The 15,609-nt window shown below is 39.4% G+C and overlaps 1 protein-coding gene across 7 annotated transcripts in view; it reads left to right on the forward strand.

The window, feature by feature from the left end:
- Positions 1-15,609, forward strand: part of LOC105838780 (serine-rich adhesin for platelets) — a 71,741-nt gene that overhangs the window by 23,133 nt on the left and 32,999 nt on the right. For 6 of the 7 annotated variants that reach the window (XM_036292256.1, XM_036292259.1, XM_036292258.1 and 3 more), the window contains one exon: positions 6,423-6,483. In XM_036292256.1, the coding sequence (XP_036148149.1) occupies positions 6,450-6,483 (34 nt within the window). In that variant the 5' untranslated portion in view covers positions 6,423-6,449. Of the gene's footprint in view, positions 1-6,422; positions 6,484-15,609 lie in introns of those variants that run through there. The other variant, XM_036292254.1, reaches the window with a different exon arrangement.

Here is a 15,609-nt window from a genome sequence, read left to right on the forward strand (position 1 = left end):
CGCGTCGATCCGTTCACGATGGCGGCACGAGACTTTTTTCCGGCATTTTCTCGTCGGAGGGTCGACGTCGCGCGAATTATTTCGATACGTGCGGGCTCCCCGAGAGGAAAGAAACGGGCAGCTCGTGACTCCTCCGCCACGAAAGAGAACAAAGTCGCACGATCGGATCGCCGGGGATTCGCCGCGGATCGGTTTAGAAAGTTCAGGATGCGCTCACGAGGCACATTCTCTCTCTTTCTCTCTCGCTCTCTCGCATTCGTCTCGCGCACGAACGCGCCGCGGTCGTTCAGAGCTCTCCGTCTTAATTCCGAGCTGTCACGGCCAGAATAAATCCTACGGCGGAATCGCAAAGGAGAGTACGTAGGTACACATTGTCTCTCGCGACGGCGGCGGCGCGGCGGCGTTTATGTAATCGCGGAATTATCGTCATTATCGTTCGAGTTTCGATCACTGTTTTTCGCGAGATGCTAATGTATGCAGGTATGCACGGCCGACTCGCGCGTGCTTGGCTTGCAATCGAAGCTGGGTAATGAGGATGCGGCTCTATCGTAGGGTAATAATAATAATGGAACTGATGGAAGAGTAGGCATCGATCTACGACAATTGCCCCGTCGATTAGGACGTGAATTAATGCACTTCGTTCCTCATTGAGGAAACTTTTACATGCGAGCCTTGCATATCACAACATGTAATTTGCACGATATGCAGATTATAAGATTATTCCGATATTTACAACACATGTAAAGACCTATGGTTCTTCCTCTTTTTATCTTATTACCAGCATGAACTCTTGTAGTTAATTATGCTAACATGAATTTTGATTTAAAATTTTACATTTAATTACGTCTACTTGAATTTTCTAACAGGATCTTTTTAATTCTTGCATTCTTTATTTCCTTAATTTATCTCGATGGAGCAGTCTAATAAAACGACTAATAAAAGCTGCTCTTCTGGATATTGAAATACGTTCTATATGATAATACGATAATACGTCAGTGATTATTAATCATATAGAACGTATTTCAATATCCAGAAGAGCAGCTTTTATTAGTCGTTTTATTAGACTGCTCCATCGAGATAAATTAAGGAAGTAAAGAATGCAAGGATTAAAAATATCCTGTTAGAAAATTCAAGTAGACGTAATTAAATGTAAGATTTTAAATCAAAATACATGTTAGCATAATTAACAATCATAGCCATCAATTATTGGTAATCTTGCGATCATTAATATATCTTTAGAGATTAGAGAACATCATTATATTTGTTATATATATATATATATATATATATATATATATATATATATATACACACTCAAATTATCGGAACGTGCAAAACGAGGAAGATAAGTTCGCAATGCAAAAATTTGCTTGTCATAAATATAACGTATCGGTGAAATCAATATCTCTCTCAGCCTAGAAAGTTTACCAGATTCAACCGTAAAGAAGTGACGTATGTTTACTATCTGTATGCTATCCAGTAATTAGAGATTAAAAAGAAAGTATTGCTTGAACGACTCCACGCACATACGCACGCACACATACATATGTGTCGTCAGAGCTCGATATTTCTCTAGCTTCTCGAGCTCCTCGCTACGGCGAGAAATCGGTGAGAAATAATTTATCTCGATCTTGTGACATCCGAGCCGTTTTATTTTTCAATAATCCGGATGTGTGATTTCAAGAAAACATAAAATTTCTGAAAAATGGCGGTGCGCGAATGCGGCAGTGTGCACGACCACGAGAATCTACAATTAATGTAATTATACGATTATTAATCATACAAGTACGACGAAATCGTGCGATAAGGATTGTACAAGTCCTGAAGTTTTTTTTTGTCGAATAGGTTTAAAATATTAATCAAAGCCACAAGTTTAATCTGATATCTATTATAGTGTATTACATATTAAAAAATTCCTATTTATAGAGTGAACAGTTTGAAGTTGAGAAGTTATGTGTTTCCTGAAAATTTAAATTTTAAACTTGTTTTTAATCTTCGTAGGATCATTTTATAAATTATGTAACAAGCTGGAGGCTAGAATTTTTCAAAACTTTTTGCAGCATTATGGCTTTTTATACTTGAACATTGTGCATAATTATTTTGATAAATTAATAAAATTTTCAGATCTATATATTTAATTTTGCATATTTTAGCGAAATCTTGTTGTATGTATTACATTATTTATTCTGCATTTATTTCCGAACCTCGTCGGAAATTCGAAAAATCGTCGGTGTTTTATTTTTTACACGTCGTTCAGTTTGACCATACAACTTTGCATTTCCTTACTTTCGGAAGGAAAGGTGGAATCTGCGACGTTAATGTATGCGGAGCGCGATCGTCGTCCCCGGCGCGGACGATTTCGAATTCGCTTTCCTCCGCGTAAAATTAGAGCTGACGGGTCGAAGACTATTAATTAGAAACGAGAAAACAGCCGGCTTCCTGATTTCTCGGCGTTCAGTTCTAACATCAGAAGTCGCTTACAATGTATTTCATCTATCATCTCTCGAACTAATTGTCTCTCGAGACATACACGAATTACAAATAACGTCCGAAGGATTTTAATGACCTCAATTATCATGACAAAGTATAACAAAAAAACAAGAGAAACATTTTTAAATCTTATTGTTAAAATGATGATATGGAAATCAATTTCTAATAAAGGTGGGACGTTTACCTAACATTTCTTTTCGCGGAGATCAATGCGAGATTGAAAATCCGTCGCTCGATCGCGAGATATTCGACACGGTCCAGGGCGCGGTCACTGTCGTCTTCGGTAAAGCGCATCGTACGTGCATCGCGCGCGATTACGGGATCGAAGGGGGGAAAGTCGTTCGTCGTGGAAACGAGCCTGGGCCGATGTGCCGGTTTTACGTAAGGAGAAAATCGTCTCTTATAGGAGCGCCGTACACGAGAGACGCGCGCGCGAGGAAAGTGCGCCGAAACGAGCGGAGACGCCTTTGCGAATCGCGCGCACGTAAACAGCACGCACGTCGCCACGCGTAATACACCACTTCGCGAGAATGAATATACCGGATATTGAAGAAACGAGACCGCTCGAACATCGCGAGTAAAACATTTGCACACGAATATCAGAAGCAATTTCGGTTTCGTGGTACGAAAACGACGGAGGAGAAACCGCACGATAAAAGTTGATTTACTGGCACATAAAAAAAATATCAACCTGTTGCCAAGAAAAGCGGTTACTCAATTCGTTTCTTTCTTTCAGTTAGTGACGGTCATCTTTAACAAAGATTATTTTCTTGATAACCGTCTTAAAATATACTCGTCATAAATTTCAGAAAACTTTATTATCATATACCGAAGAAAAAAAGATTTATACTTCTTCGAAAGGATGTTATAGAAGAAAAATTAGAATAATCAAATAGAATTTTTATTCTGCAAGTATTAAATTATATTAGGATTTCAGATTATGTTTTGAATAAATTTGATGATAAACTGATAACAGATTTACTGATTCATTATATGTGATATATATGAACTTATGAAATATTTGAAATTATCTTTACTTAATTTAAGTATGTTTCTTTCAATGTGTAATATTTACTTAAAATAAACTTCTGTGCACTTACCTTAAAATTAACTTGGTACATTATTGAAATCGTCAATCGGCGTATGTTACGGCGTTTCTCCCCCGATGATCGTTACGTTGATTTACAAATACATTCCAGAGTGACGGGCGCAACCACCGCGGTCGGGTTAAGAGCCGCCGATAGATCGCTCCGACGATTTTTCTCTTCGGCTTAACGATCGTACGTGTATACGCGAATACGCGGAGATATCCATCTCGTCTTTTTTTTCCTCCAGCGGAATGAATATCTCGGGCTCGGCGATGGGGTCTGACGTATACCGCGACGTATGGATATTACGCCCCCGCGCGTTGCAAGACGTGCATACGGGGGATGGGGGGAATGATTGAATCGCGCTGATCATTCATAACTGCCACATAAACGTATACCGAAGAAACGCCGCCGATCGCGCGCGGGACCGCGCGCTTTATTATCGCCGCCATTTATCGCGCGCCGAGCCACGATTCGTTATGATAAATCGAGATCCGATAAACGTCGCGTCGCTTTTACATCGCAATAATAAAGTGCACACAAGCCGCTGCCGCAGCTGTGCAACCTGCGACCTTGGAGCTATTCGAATTGTAACCGGGATTGCCAAATATTGCCCCGCTCGTTCTGCAAACCAGAGTTTCCTCAGACTAATCCCCTAGGCCGTTTCGGCTTTCTGCATTCTCGGATGCGTAATTATCATCAAATGTAATAATTTTGGATCGTGCACTTTATTCCGCAAAAAAGTGGATGATTACATCACTTTTTAATTATTTTATAAAAATATAAGTATAACATTTTTTTTTTAAATAAAACAGTTATTTTATTTTATTTTTTACTTTTTTGTTTTTCTTAGATGAAAGATGACATAATAACTACAATATAAATAATGAGAAATATAAAATATGAAATTAAATAAATAATTTTATTAACTGTTACGATAACAAATCATGTTTAAAACATCTCTACGCGATAATTGATTATTGCTTTTGAATCAACACGCCAAAGTCTAACAGTCCCGATGAAAGTAACTTTTGCTGATAGTTTAAAAGTAAAGAATTGCGAGAAACAAAGAGAAAGTTACGTTACACAATAAAAACGAACATATTAATAGGGTTTAAGAAATTTCGGCATTGAAAAGAAATTACAAACAAGGGGTAAATTTTCTTCGCTAACCAAGAGGCAGAGATTAACATTAATTTTCTCTCATCTTCTCAGAACCAGATCCATTTTTCTGACCGTGCAATTATCGCGTTCGACGAGTATAATTCGGGTGGCGCGAAACTCATCGGCCGTTCATCTTCGTCGATGAACACGCCGTTATAACGTTAACTCGCACGACCTGAATTATTTTCGCTTGCAACGCGGTCCGGTCATTGTTCCCGATGGACTTTCGAACGTTTCCCTTCTCTCCTCTCCTCTCTTCGTATGTACAGGCGATCTTATTTATCATTTTTCGCACGTACGAAATCGGTACACGTGGCGCCGCAGCCATGTAGGTTCGATAATGACATCAAACTAACAATAAGATAAGTAAGAATGTACATGGTACATTCTATTGAAGCTATCTGAATCATTTTAAACAATTATTGTATTCTTCATTTCTACAACTGCAAAATTTAATATGTATCGCATAATCGCATTGCATATGTCGTAAATGGTCAACTTAAATTTTTGTTTTAATAACACCAGATAAATATGTCAGAAAGTAATTTACAATTATCATGTTAAGAATTGACAATGAAAAATGTATCACTCTGACAATTTGGACACAAATTATAGAAGCACATTTTTTTGGTCAAATTAATTTAACGTTTATAATGTTGATATATACATTTTATCTATTTTATTTTAAAATTTAATTATTTCCATGTTATTTGTTTACTTATAAATTGTATTATTTTAACACTAAGAAAAATGTTGAACATCAATTTAACAAAGTATTTAAGTAATCTAATCATATGTTAAATTTACACTAGGATTAAAAATTTTTAACGAATTAATAAATTATCTACATATTAATTATTTTTTATTATAAGTCCTTAACATTAACAATGAACACTTTACAGTTTGTTGCAATATGAATGTCCATGAAGTATTCTAAAAGCGTAACGTGAAACGAAAAGAAAGAAAAAGTGGTAATAAGGTGTGACAAGAAATTCATGTTTCATTCGGATTGCGGTGAAATTATGAAGTCGCAGAATACCGGTTGAATCTCTTTAAATTGCGTTCTTGACATCAAGGACTTTCGCTCGCGGAGTTGCCCAAGTTAACGCTTAATTAGACGGGCAATTAGTTGGCTGCTCGGGGCGCTCGATAGATCGACATGCGCTGAATGCGGCACCGTGGTATTAGACGGCGTTTGTTCCTCATCCTCTCGTGCCGAGACTTTCAGACAAATATTGACATTGACGATAGAGATGTCACACGTTCTTTGAAGCTACTGACCGCTCGCAAGAGCACACAAAGACCGATGGACTGGCGCAGCGGGACGAGTTTATTTACCTCGGTTAATTCCTTTACGCCTCCGGGCGATTTAGGAGCAATTTGTGTGGCTTGTTATTACGTTATTATCCTCCGAAAGCAAATTGTTAGAATAATATTAACGTTTTTGACATTGACGTCGCGTTTCCGATATATGAGGAGCTTTTTAAATTGCATTTGTGAGAATTTTATTATCCGCGGAAAAAATGCACGTATTTTTGCGGCAATTAACACATACACATTTAAATAAATTCTATACAGACTTACATAGGCAATTAACTATATGTAATTAATGTATTATAAAATTTAACATTTGGTTTGTGCTTTGCAACAATCGTCTGATTTCAACGATGTCTTTTTCAGGCTGAAGAAATCAATCATATCGTAGCCATGAACCTCGCGCTGCATGGATTTTTGCTGCAGGGTAAGTTTCTCCATATTTCGATCATTATTTTGGAAGTGACAGGCGAAGTATAATTTATATAACGTATATGCTAATTAAATTGTAACGAGCGTCCCCAAATTGAAACTCGAAAATATAATAAGCATATGTACAGAGCACGAAACTTCATTTATTACATACTTTATACATAAAATATAAATTAATGTAAATTGAATTATAATCTACTTAATCTGAATTGAAAATTAAGCTTGCGCAATTTTCGAGCGAGTTTTTATTTCTACGAAATTTGAAGAGTACGAAATGAAGAACAGAAAGGTGGACGGGAAAGATCCGCTCTTTCCTCTCTTTCTCTTCTCATAATAGTATTCCTTCAAATTTCATGGGACATGGAACTCCGAGAAGTAATCGTACGACGGGATAATAATTTCGCTTAGGAAAGGAAATTAAATTAAATTATCTCTCATTAATCCTTAATTCGCGGGAGAGACGCGGTGCCTCCCGGTTTCAATGACTCACCCCGTGCGATGCACAAGCGCGGCTGCGCTTTTTCCTCGGTCATCCTCCGCGGCAGGATGCATAAAACTCAGAGTGCATCCCACGATAACGATTAATTCCCCGTCTCCCCTTCCCTTCCACCGGCCTCTCGCGTTTCCGAGGATTAAGAGAGATCTCGAGGACGGCCTCGAGAAACGCCCGGCTCGGCTCGGCTCGGTTCAGCTCGCCCGCTAACTGGGTTTTCGTGCCGAGACCAAGGTGTTTCCTACGTGGATGTAAACACGCGCGTGGCGATTGGGTACGGTTCAGGAATCGCAAATAAATCGCGCGAGCGTGCAGCGCGACACGCCGCGAGAATCGCGAATGAATCGCCTGGTGCAATCGGCGTTAGAGCTCGAAACGGAAACTCGGGGGGGGGGGAGGGAAGATTCAGATACAAGTACACAAATTTAACATTTTGCAATATATGCACGGGCGTTTAACACAAATAAACACTCGGAAGCACAAAGATGAAATTTTTGTATATTAAATAAAATTTGCGAGACGAATGTTTATTAGGTACAAGTTTCCGCCTGAAAATATCCGTATTATTTATTTTTGCAATAGAAATGAAGTATATAAGATATATGCGTACCCGACGAATTAACGGAAGGCAAATTTATTCGCAAGTAATGAAAAGGGGATATTGCGAGGAGCGTGCATGTATGAAACTTGAGAGATACAAAATCCGCGATGTTATTAGCAATGTTGGCGAGGCAAAGACAAGGGGATAAAAATTCAACAAGTCATATATTTTCAAGTCCGCGCGATACCGGACGGCGCGGCGGTTTACGGCGCGGCCCTTGAAAGGCGAAAATAATCTCACCGAGGGTCGGACGGACGTTGGCGCGACGAGGACGACCTGGCAGGGTGCGTGTAATCGTCGCCGGCGATAATCGGGAATCGGAGAGGAACGAGAGAGAGAGAGGCCGATACGGGGCATTCTGTGCAAATCGCGCGTAAGCGCCTCGTCAGACCACCAGCTGCGCGATCTCGCGAGGTATAAAATTTAAATCCCGAGTTCTCTCGCACGCACGCACGCACACGCACGGCGCGTTTACAGGGTGGCCGGATGATGGGTTCGCCTTGCGCCGCGCGCGGTTTCGCAAGCGATTGATAGGATTCAAGAAAGCGCAGAAAGAGAGGGAACAAAGCGTGTTTTGAATTTGCGATAATTTACGCAACGCCTTCTTCTTGTTCTTCTTCTTGGCGATTTATCGTCCTGCGCTTCCACACTGCCGAGCGTTATTTTAAAGCCGCTTATCTGCACCGTTGGTGCGCGCGGGAACGAAATTTCCTGACGTGAGGGAAGAAGTTCCTTTCGGGATTCCTATATTCGTTAGCCGTACGTACGGTTTTCTGTGTATCGTATATATATATATATATGTGGGAGAAGATTCTTATCGATTTCTCGCGCCGTTGAATTTATCACCGAGCCGGCGGCGGCGGCGGCGGCGCCGCGCCGGACGGGCCGCAATCAAGATTGCATGCAACGAACGGCGGCGCTCTTCGAGACGCTAGACAAATATAATAAAAGGTGCAATCGCACGCCCACGTGCATCTCTCGCGCTAGCGGATATGGGACGCGAATAATCGGGGCCGTGATAATAATAATAAATAATAATCGAGATCCCGGGACTGCGCACGCCGCGCGGTGCCGGATGACGCATTGGTACGGGCTGACATATCTGCGGATTCTATACTCCGTTCCGCATATGTAAAAAGCAACGCACCGTCTGCCCATTGGCACGGAATGCGGTCTCCGTGGGATATCCGCGAGAGAAGCCGCGTGCAATATGCATCGCGGTCGCGACACGTGGGACGCGAGCATCATCGCTCGTTTGCGCGTTTTATCGCGGGGCTCGCCCGCCCGCGGGATTTATCCTCGGCGCGTTTTACGAGCTTCCGTTCGCCAAGGACGTGTTCGCCAGGTACGCGCCGACACGCAAATTTGCCGGTAAATCAGCTTTAATCCCGCTGAACGGTCGCCGATAAAAGAAGCGGCGCTTCTTTTCCGAGAGGCCCACATCGCCCCTTCCCCCTTTTTTAATCTGTCTCAAAAATGCATCTTAATAAGCTTACCAGAAGCCCCCGTTTTCCGGGAATTGAACTTTGCGCCTTCGAGCATGTCCTCCGTTTTTTTTCCTAAATGTCCCTGAATTTGTATTTCGTGTGTCTATCTTTAAATTATTGACAGGAAGGCTGTCATTATGATTTGCCATTGTAACTTCTTTAATGAATGTGATCTGGTCTCATAGATCAAGACTGAAAACAGAAAAAGTTCAAACTGCGTTAACCGATGCTGACAAACTTTTTAATCAAGCTGGAATCCAGACAGAATAAACTCTATATACATCTCTGTAAAATTATAATTATAATTAAATCTCTGAGGATACAAAATAAGTAATTTTTATTGTGATATTATTGACAATAGTATAGTTCAAAGAATGGCAAACATTGACAACATTGTATAAAGTAATACCGATTTTACTATGGATTTTTGCTAAAATATTTTGCAAAAAAGTTGAACAGTCCTTGTTCCTAGATTCAGTGAAATATAGATAATCTCATTCTACAGCCTGTATACAATTTATAAGTTAATTTTTCTGGAATTTAGGCAAAGGGACTCTGTTCGTTTACTTTCTCTCGCGCGGTTCGCCGTAATACGATTGCGTTACGCGATAGATTCGCAGAAGTTGAGCACGTCATTATATGTAGCCGTGACTTTCATCCGAAGTCTGCCTTAATTAACACGTACGCGCCTCGCCTGATCTCGCGTTTCCGCGTGTCTTCCGGCACTCTTGCGTTCGCCACGTGAATCTCAAGCTCTCTTACAACTGACCCAAGAAATGAAATTTCTAATGTAATCAGAACGGCGCGTTTGTGATATGCAAACTTTCGCCGCGGAAGAAGCAAAAAGATCGCTTCGTGTGTCTCAACCACACACTGCGTCGATGAGATTCAAAAATTGAGTTGGAAAATATACGAAATGACGATGAAGAAAAAACTCTCTTACTTACACAATGAATAAAAGAGAAGAAACGAAATAATAGAAAGGAATCGGAGTCTACATTATTAATATTTATTAAAGAATACGTCACAAGAAATATTTGGTTCAAAATACTTCAATTTTTTTTCCAGTGTAGAAATCAAAAATAGTTCTAAGAATGAACCAATTAATAAGAAAAATGAGATATATTTTGTAGAAATGTATATCATAACATTTTTTTTATAATCGATGAAGAGTTACTTGATTCTCAATATTTCGACTTTTTTCTCTCAATAAACGCGGCAATAGAGCTCGTCGTGCAAAAGCGAACAGCTGAGGCAGGGGAAGAAAGTGCGAGAAACGTTTCGTTTCGCAGAGGCCGTTTCGCATTCCCGGCCCACGAGTTGCGACCGGCGAAAGATGCCGCGGGAAATAAAAAAGTCGCGGCTACGCGATCAAGACGAGTCGAACAGAGTCGCCGCCGGGAAGAGACGTCGGGGACGCGGATCGATCATCGCGGCCCGGTCGTCGTGTTTAACGCCTGGGTCGGGATGTCGGGAAGCATGAAGAAAGTCGCCGCGCGCGACTGCGAAGCATGTAACTTGCGAGAGTAAACTGACAAACGTGCGAGGTATTTACGTCGCTATTCACCACGTCCTCATCGCGCGGCAAGACTTGTATCTTTGATGTTGCCATCAGCTTGCCGGAATACCCTTGCAGGTTCCGTACAGCTTCAATAATTAAGATATCATGAAAAAAAAGAGATGTCTCTTTGGTATCATCCTCTTCCTTTCGACTATTTCTTTTTTTTTACACAGAGAGAACGATTTCTTTGAACCTCTTTTTTTATTTGTTTGCATCTACTTGATTTATTTTATTCTAATGACATAATGTGTATTATACGAAACATTATGTTTATCGATTAAAAAAATATTATTAATAAATAATTGCATTTGTTTAAGTAATTAGTATTCGACTATTTCGAAATAGTTCTTTGTTTTTAATTAATTTTATTAAATCTAAGGAAATCTTTTTCTCGGTGCATTTACGAAAGTGGTACAGAAAATCTCTAAAAATTTTAAAACATACTTTTAAGTTTCTAGAGCAAAAATCTATTTCATCTTAAAAACAAATAAAATGTAGCGTAATTTAATTATTCTTGGAATTTCGAGAAACTTCCTTAACACATTAAGTGTTAATATTTCACCTTCTATTTTTACGATATTTCTTACGTTATTTTTGACGGTGTAACTCCTTTTTTGCACAAGCGACCGACATATCTGAGGAATCATAGTTGAAGACATACCGAAAGCTCGATTGTTCGATGAAAGGCTGTTTAATAAAAGATCGTGCGTTTCTCGGAGACCCGGCCGCTGCCTCTCATTAACATTCGTTCGCTTACACAATCGCGTGGAAGTTGGGTAAAAGGTAGAAAACAATTAATCTTGCGGCTTCTGTGCCCTGGACCGAACTGACCGCGCGCTCGTAAGTTCGACGACGCGCAAAGATGAATTTCTTTTACGTAATTTCGCGCGCCATCCTCAATGCTCTTTTCATCTCGTGCACAATGCGAATTGGCTTTCACTCCGCTCCGCGAGTTCGATCGACCGCGCGCGTCGATCGTTGCGCGCGTGCGCGATAATAGAAAATTCACATTTGTTCCGAGCAGATGCTCGGCCCAAACAGAACTCTCGTTGTATCTGAATTAGCATCGTATTCAGGTGATAAATGACTCGCGCGGAATTCGCGGATAATTTCTAGGACTCTTGGCCGTCGTACAATCGTCTCGTTAAACCCGAAAAAAGGTCATTATCGTTCGCAGGAGAAACACCGAACACACGAAAAAAAAAGATCCATTATGGTATTAGGAAATTTTAATTATAAACCATGAAATTTAATTATACATTGCATAACTATCGCAAATTTTGTACGTGCTATAACAATTTTTATTCTCCTGTAGAGCAAATCTGAAAAATTGAGTAGATCAGCCTGTTTCGAAGATAACAGTCGTGTTGTAAGTCCCGTTTCGGGTCAGTCTCTTTCCCCTTTCTACTTCTCTTTTTCAAACGACACACACGACGCCGGTTCGTGACCGGCTCTGCAAAAATCGGCGAGTGATAACAGTCGATACGAGCGTTACCGGCGTTTGATCGGGCGATACACATTTCCTCGACTTTTCTATTCCCTTCTCTCTCTCTCTCTTTCTTTCTCTTCCTCTTCCTTGGCATATGTACGTGCGTGTCTTACTTTTCTCCTTACGTAACTGCGTAACCGCGGCACAAGGATGCGCCTTTCGACGCGTGTCTCTCTCCCGATGTCACGTAAGACGCGCATTAGTCAGTCACGATCTTAATTTCACTCTCACGTGGCCGGGCGATCGCCGTCACGCACTTTTGGCGATTTTCTGTCTCGTGGCAGGGTCTAGAAATTGAAAAAAAAAAAAAATCGAAAGGACAGAAAACGAGAGGGATCGCGAACGCATTTCTTCGCGGATTTTGTCTTGTTCGTTTGCGAAATGCAATTATATTCTTCCGGTTCGGCGAGTTTAACTGGGATATATACGCATACGATACGCGATTACTCAATACCACGTAAATGAATTTGCAAACCGCGCCGATCACCAATTGAGCAATTGGATTTCAACAATTTTGTTCCTTCTCGTTAAATCTATGTATAATCTCATTAAATTTGTTAACCTAAATTCATACTCAAGATCACGATGTTGAAATTGTTATTCGCCGAAAGTGCGATACGCAAAGACACATCTCGAAGATTGAAAATTGATAAGTCCAAGGCGTGTATTTAAATATACATCCGGAATAAAGTGATATAAATTCATACTTTATTGTTCGATCTAGATTCAGAGCGTAATAGTGATTATTATATAATTATGTTACTTTGTGCGAAAGATTAAATTTTATATCGAAGAAACGTAATCATCAGAAAAATTTCCGACGTTTTACTTAATTTAAGAAATTTCTTTCCAAAATATATATTTTGATTGGATTAATAGCTTTTCAAATTATGACATTGTTTTGCAACAAATATTAATTCTGATGTAAAAGAATGAAATATGTTTCGTTAACAAATATAAATTATTAGATAAATATTTTTCTACATAATAATCTTTGGAGATATCTGCTAGATATAATACTAAACATTGCTTATTATAAATTCGCGAAATTGCGAGATGGAAATATGTATCGTAGGTCAGTGACGCGTTGCGGTTTCGCACGTGTACGTTTTAGTCGAATCGGTATTTGCCTTCGCGAAAAACAGCACTTCGATCACGCGGTGCACTAACGTAATCGTTATATCACGCTATCGAAATCGCGTGGACGTTGTGCCAAACGAAATATCGAAATTCCCCGAGGTTGAAACATTCCTCGTACGTGCGGAAAACTTTCGCAAGCTCACGGGAGGAAAGTAATCGCGAAAATTTGCTTTCCTAACTCACCGTCTATTTGGAGTAACTATTCCTATAAATAATTGAAGAAAATTTATCTGTATGACTCATATCTGAAAACTATCTGGAAGCATAATTGAACAAAAATCAATAGCAGTCTTACATAATGAATGAATGCATAACAAAGTTACGAGGGTGAGAGGCACAAATAAACGAAATGTTTCTTGACACTTTTGTACTTTCTTTTCTTAAATGTAGGTTAATACATAAAACGCGTTTTTTAGATTGCAATAGCAAAGTTTAGGCTTTTGTCAGATAAGAAGTTTGGTGAGAGTTTCTCAATTCGCGAGAAAAATATTTTTGGCGTTACATCGTTGCCTTGTCGTTTCTTTCAGGTATTTACATCAGCTTGTGCAAATATTAAAAGACGAAACATAGGTAATTTATGATTTCAAATAGATTTTTCTCTGCAGTTTCTTTAAACTTTTATTCTCTTATATATTTTATCATAATATTTACTCACAAAAATTTAAAAAATTAAAAATTATGTGAAAAATTAAATATATGTTTAACGTTGCTAAATTAGTTTTTTCCAGAGCAAAAAGATATAGATAAATATAATTTAATTAATTTTCTTCTGGCAATGTAAACTGTAACAAAAAAACATTAGAATAAAATTCTAAAATAAGAGTTTCAAGAAATTTCCAAGAAAATGATATATTATTGTTGAAATTATAATAACTAAGATTTTTATTGAAAAGTGGAGGTTTGTACCTTTTTTTTCAGATTCCAAAGTAAATCATATTCAACGGTTTTCCATCCATGAGATGAGCGCGTCGCGCAAGAAGCCGCAGAAACGGAAACGACGCGCGCGAACGCGTTTGTCTTCTCTCATTAATTCTAATTAATATCCTCCGACACGGCAACACAATGGCCTCTTTTACTAGAGGAGATCTCCAAACTTCGCACGGCGACCTTTTCCCTCACCCGCCTTTTCATTTAAAATTTCTCGTCGCTTCACCCGTCTCGTGCAAAACGTAACGATCACAAAATCAACAGAAGAAACTTTCAACTCAAAGAAATATTAAAATCCTTTCTATATATTCATCTCAAATCGTGCAGTTTTCCGCTTTCGCCGTCATTAAATTTCAAATCGAGCGAAGTTTTGAGTCGCCTTAGCACTTTGAAAACGGGCTATCGACGAGTTACCGTTGAAATCTCTTGCCAATCCAACTTCAAAGAGTTCCGGAGTTAAAGTACGGCGGCTAGAGGGACAGAAGGAAAATGCGGGCAGGGGGGAGGGACGTTATCCCTCTATTCGGATATTGCACTTCATCATATCATTACTTGCACTTGCACGCGCGCGACCACGGAAAGGCGCGCGATTCCTTTCCACGTTCCGTTTCTCGCTCTCCCTCCTCCTCCTTCTTTTTTTCCCATTTTGCCGTAATAACATTACCGTCTCTCCTGGGCTCTCGTTAGCCCAGGGAAAAGTTGCTCCTGACGCGTCCTTGCGCGGGGCCGTTTACCGGACGCGAGATTAATTCGTGATTTTTGCATTCCGGCCACCTCGCAATATCCCACGGCGGTTATTTATGCCACTGCAAGGTATTCCGAAACGTTCCTTCGTACGTCTGACTAATCGCCCCGGCGCGCTCGTATTATCACCGCGAAAGTTCAATTATTACGTGCGATCTGGAAATCTCTCTCTCTACCTTTAGCCGATCCTTATTCATGACTCAGTACGATCGCTGTGTGTAATGTACTAATGTGTGTTACATTTTACGTTCTGTATCTCGAGAAAACTCCGTCATTAACTTACCGATAGATTGCGACGCTTGGGAAAACGTAAATAACAAAAGGATAGGAATAAGGATTGGAGTAAGAGAATTCTAATTTATTATTATTATCACGATAATGAATTTTGCTTTCAAGAAAAATGTTATTTCTCCACAGGAGATTGAAGATTCTTATGAGCAAGTTTAGATATAGAAATGGTATTGAGAATATTAGTATCAAATTAAAACTAACAATAATTCTATTAGTTAATTGTTCATATATATGTATCTTTATATATAAACGTAAAAAAAATTGCATTCTTACTTACACGTGAATGATAATCTCGCTTTTAATAATTTAATCTTTTTTAAAAAACTTTAATAATATTTTAGCAAAATATTATTTTCAATATTACAATATAATAATCATCTAAAGAGCT

The sequence above is a fragment of the Monomorium pharaonis genome, chromosome 9, assembly GCF_013373865.1.
Source record: "Monomorium pharaonis isolate MP-MQ-018 chromosome 9, ASM1337386v2, whole genome shotgun sequence".
In the NCBI taxonomy this organism is placed as follows: domain Eukaryota; kingdom Metazoa; phylum Arthropoda; class Insecta; order Hymenoptera; family Formicidae; genus Monomorium; species Monomorium pharaonis.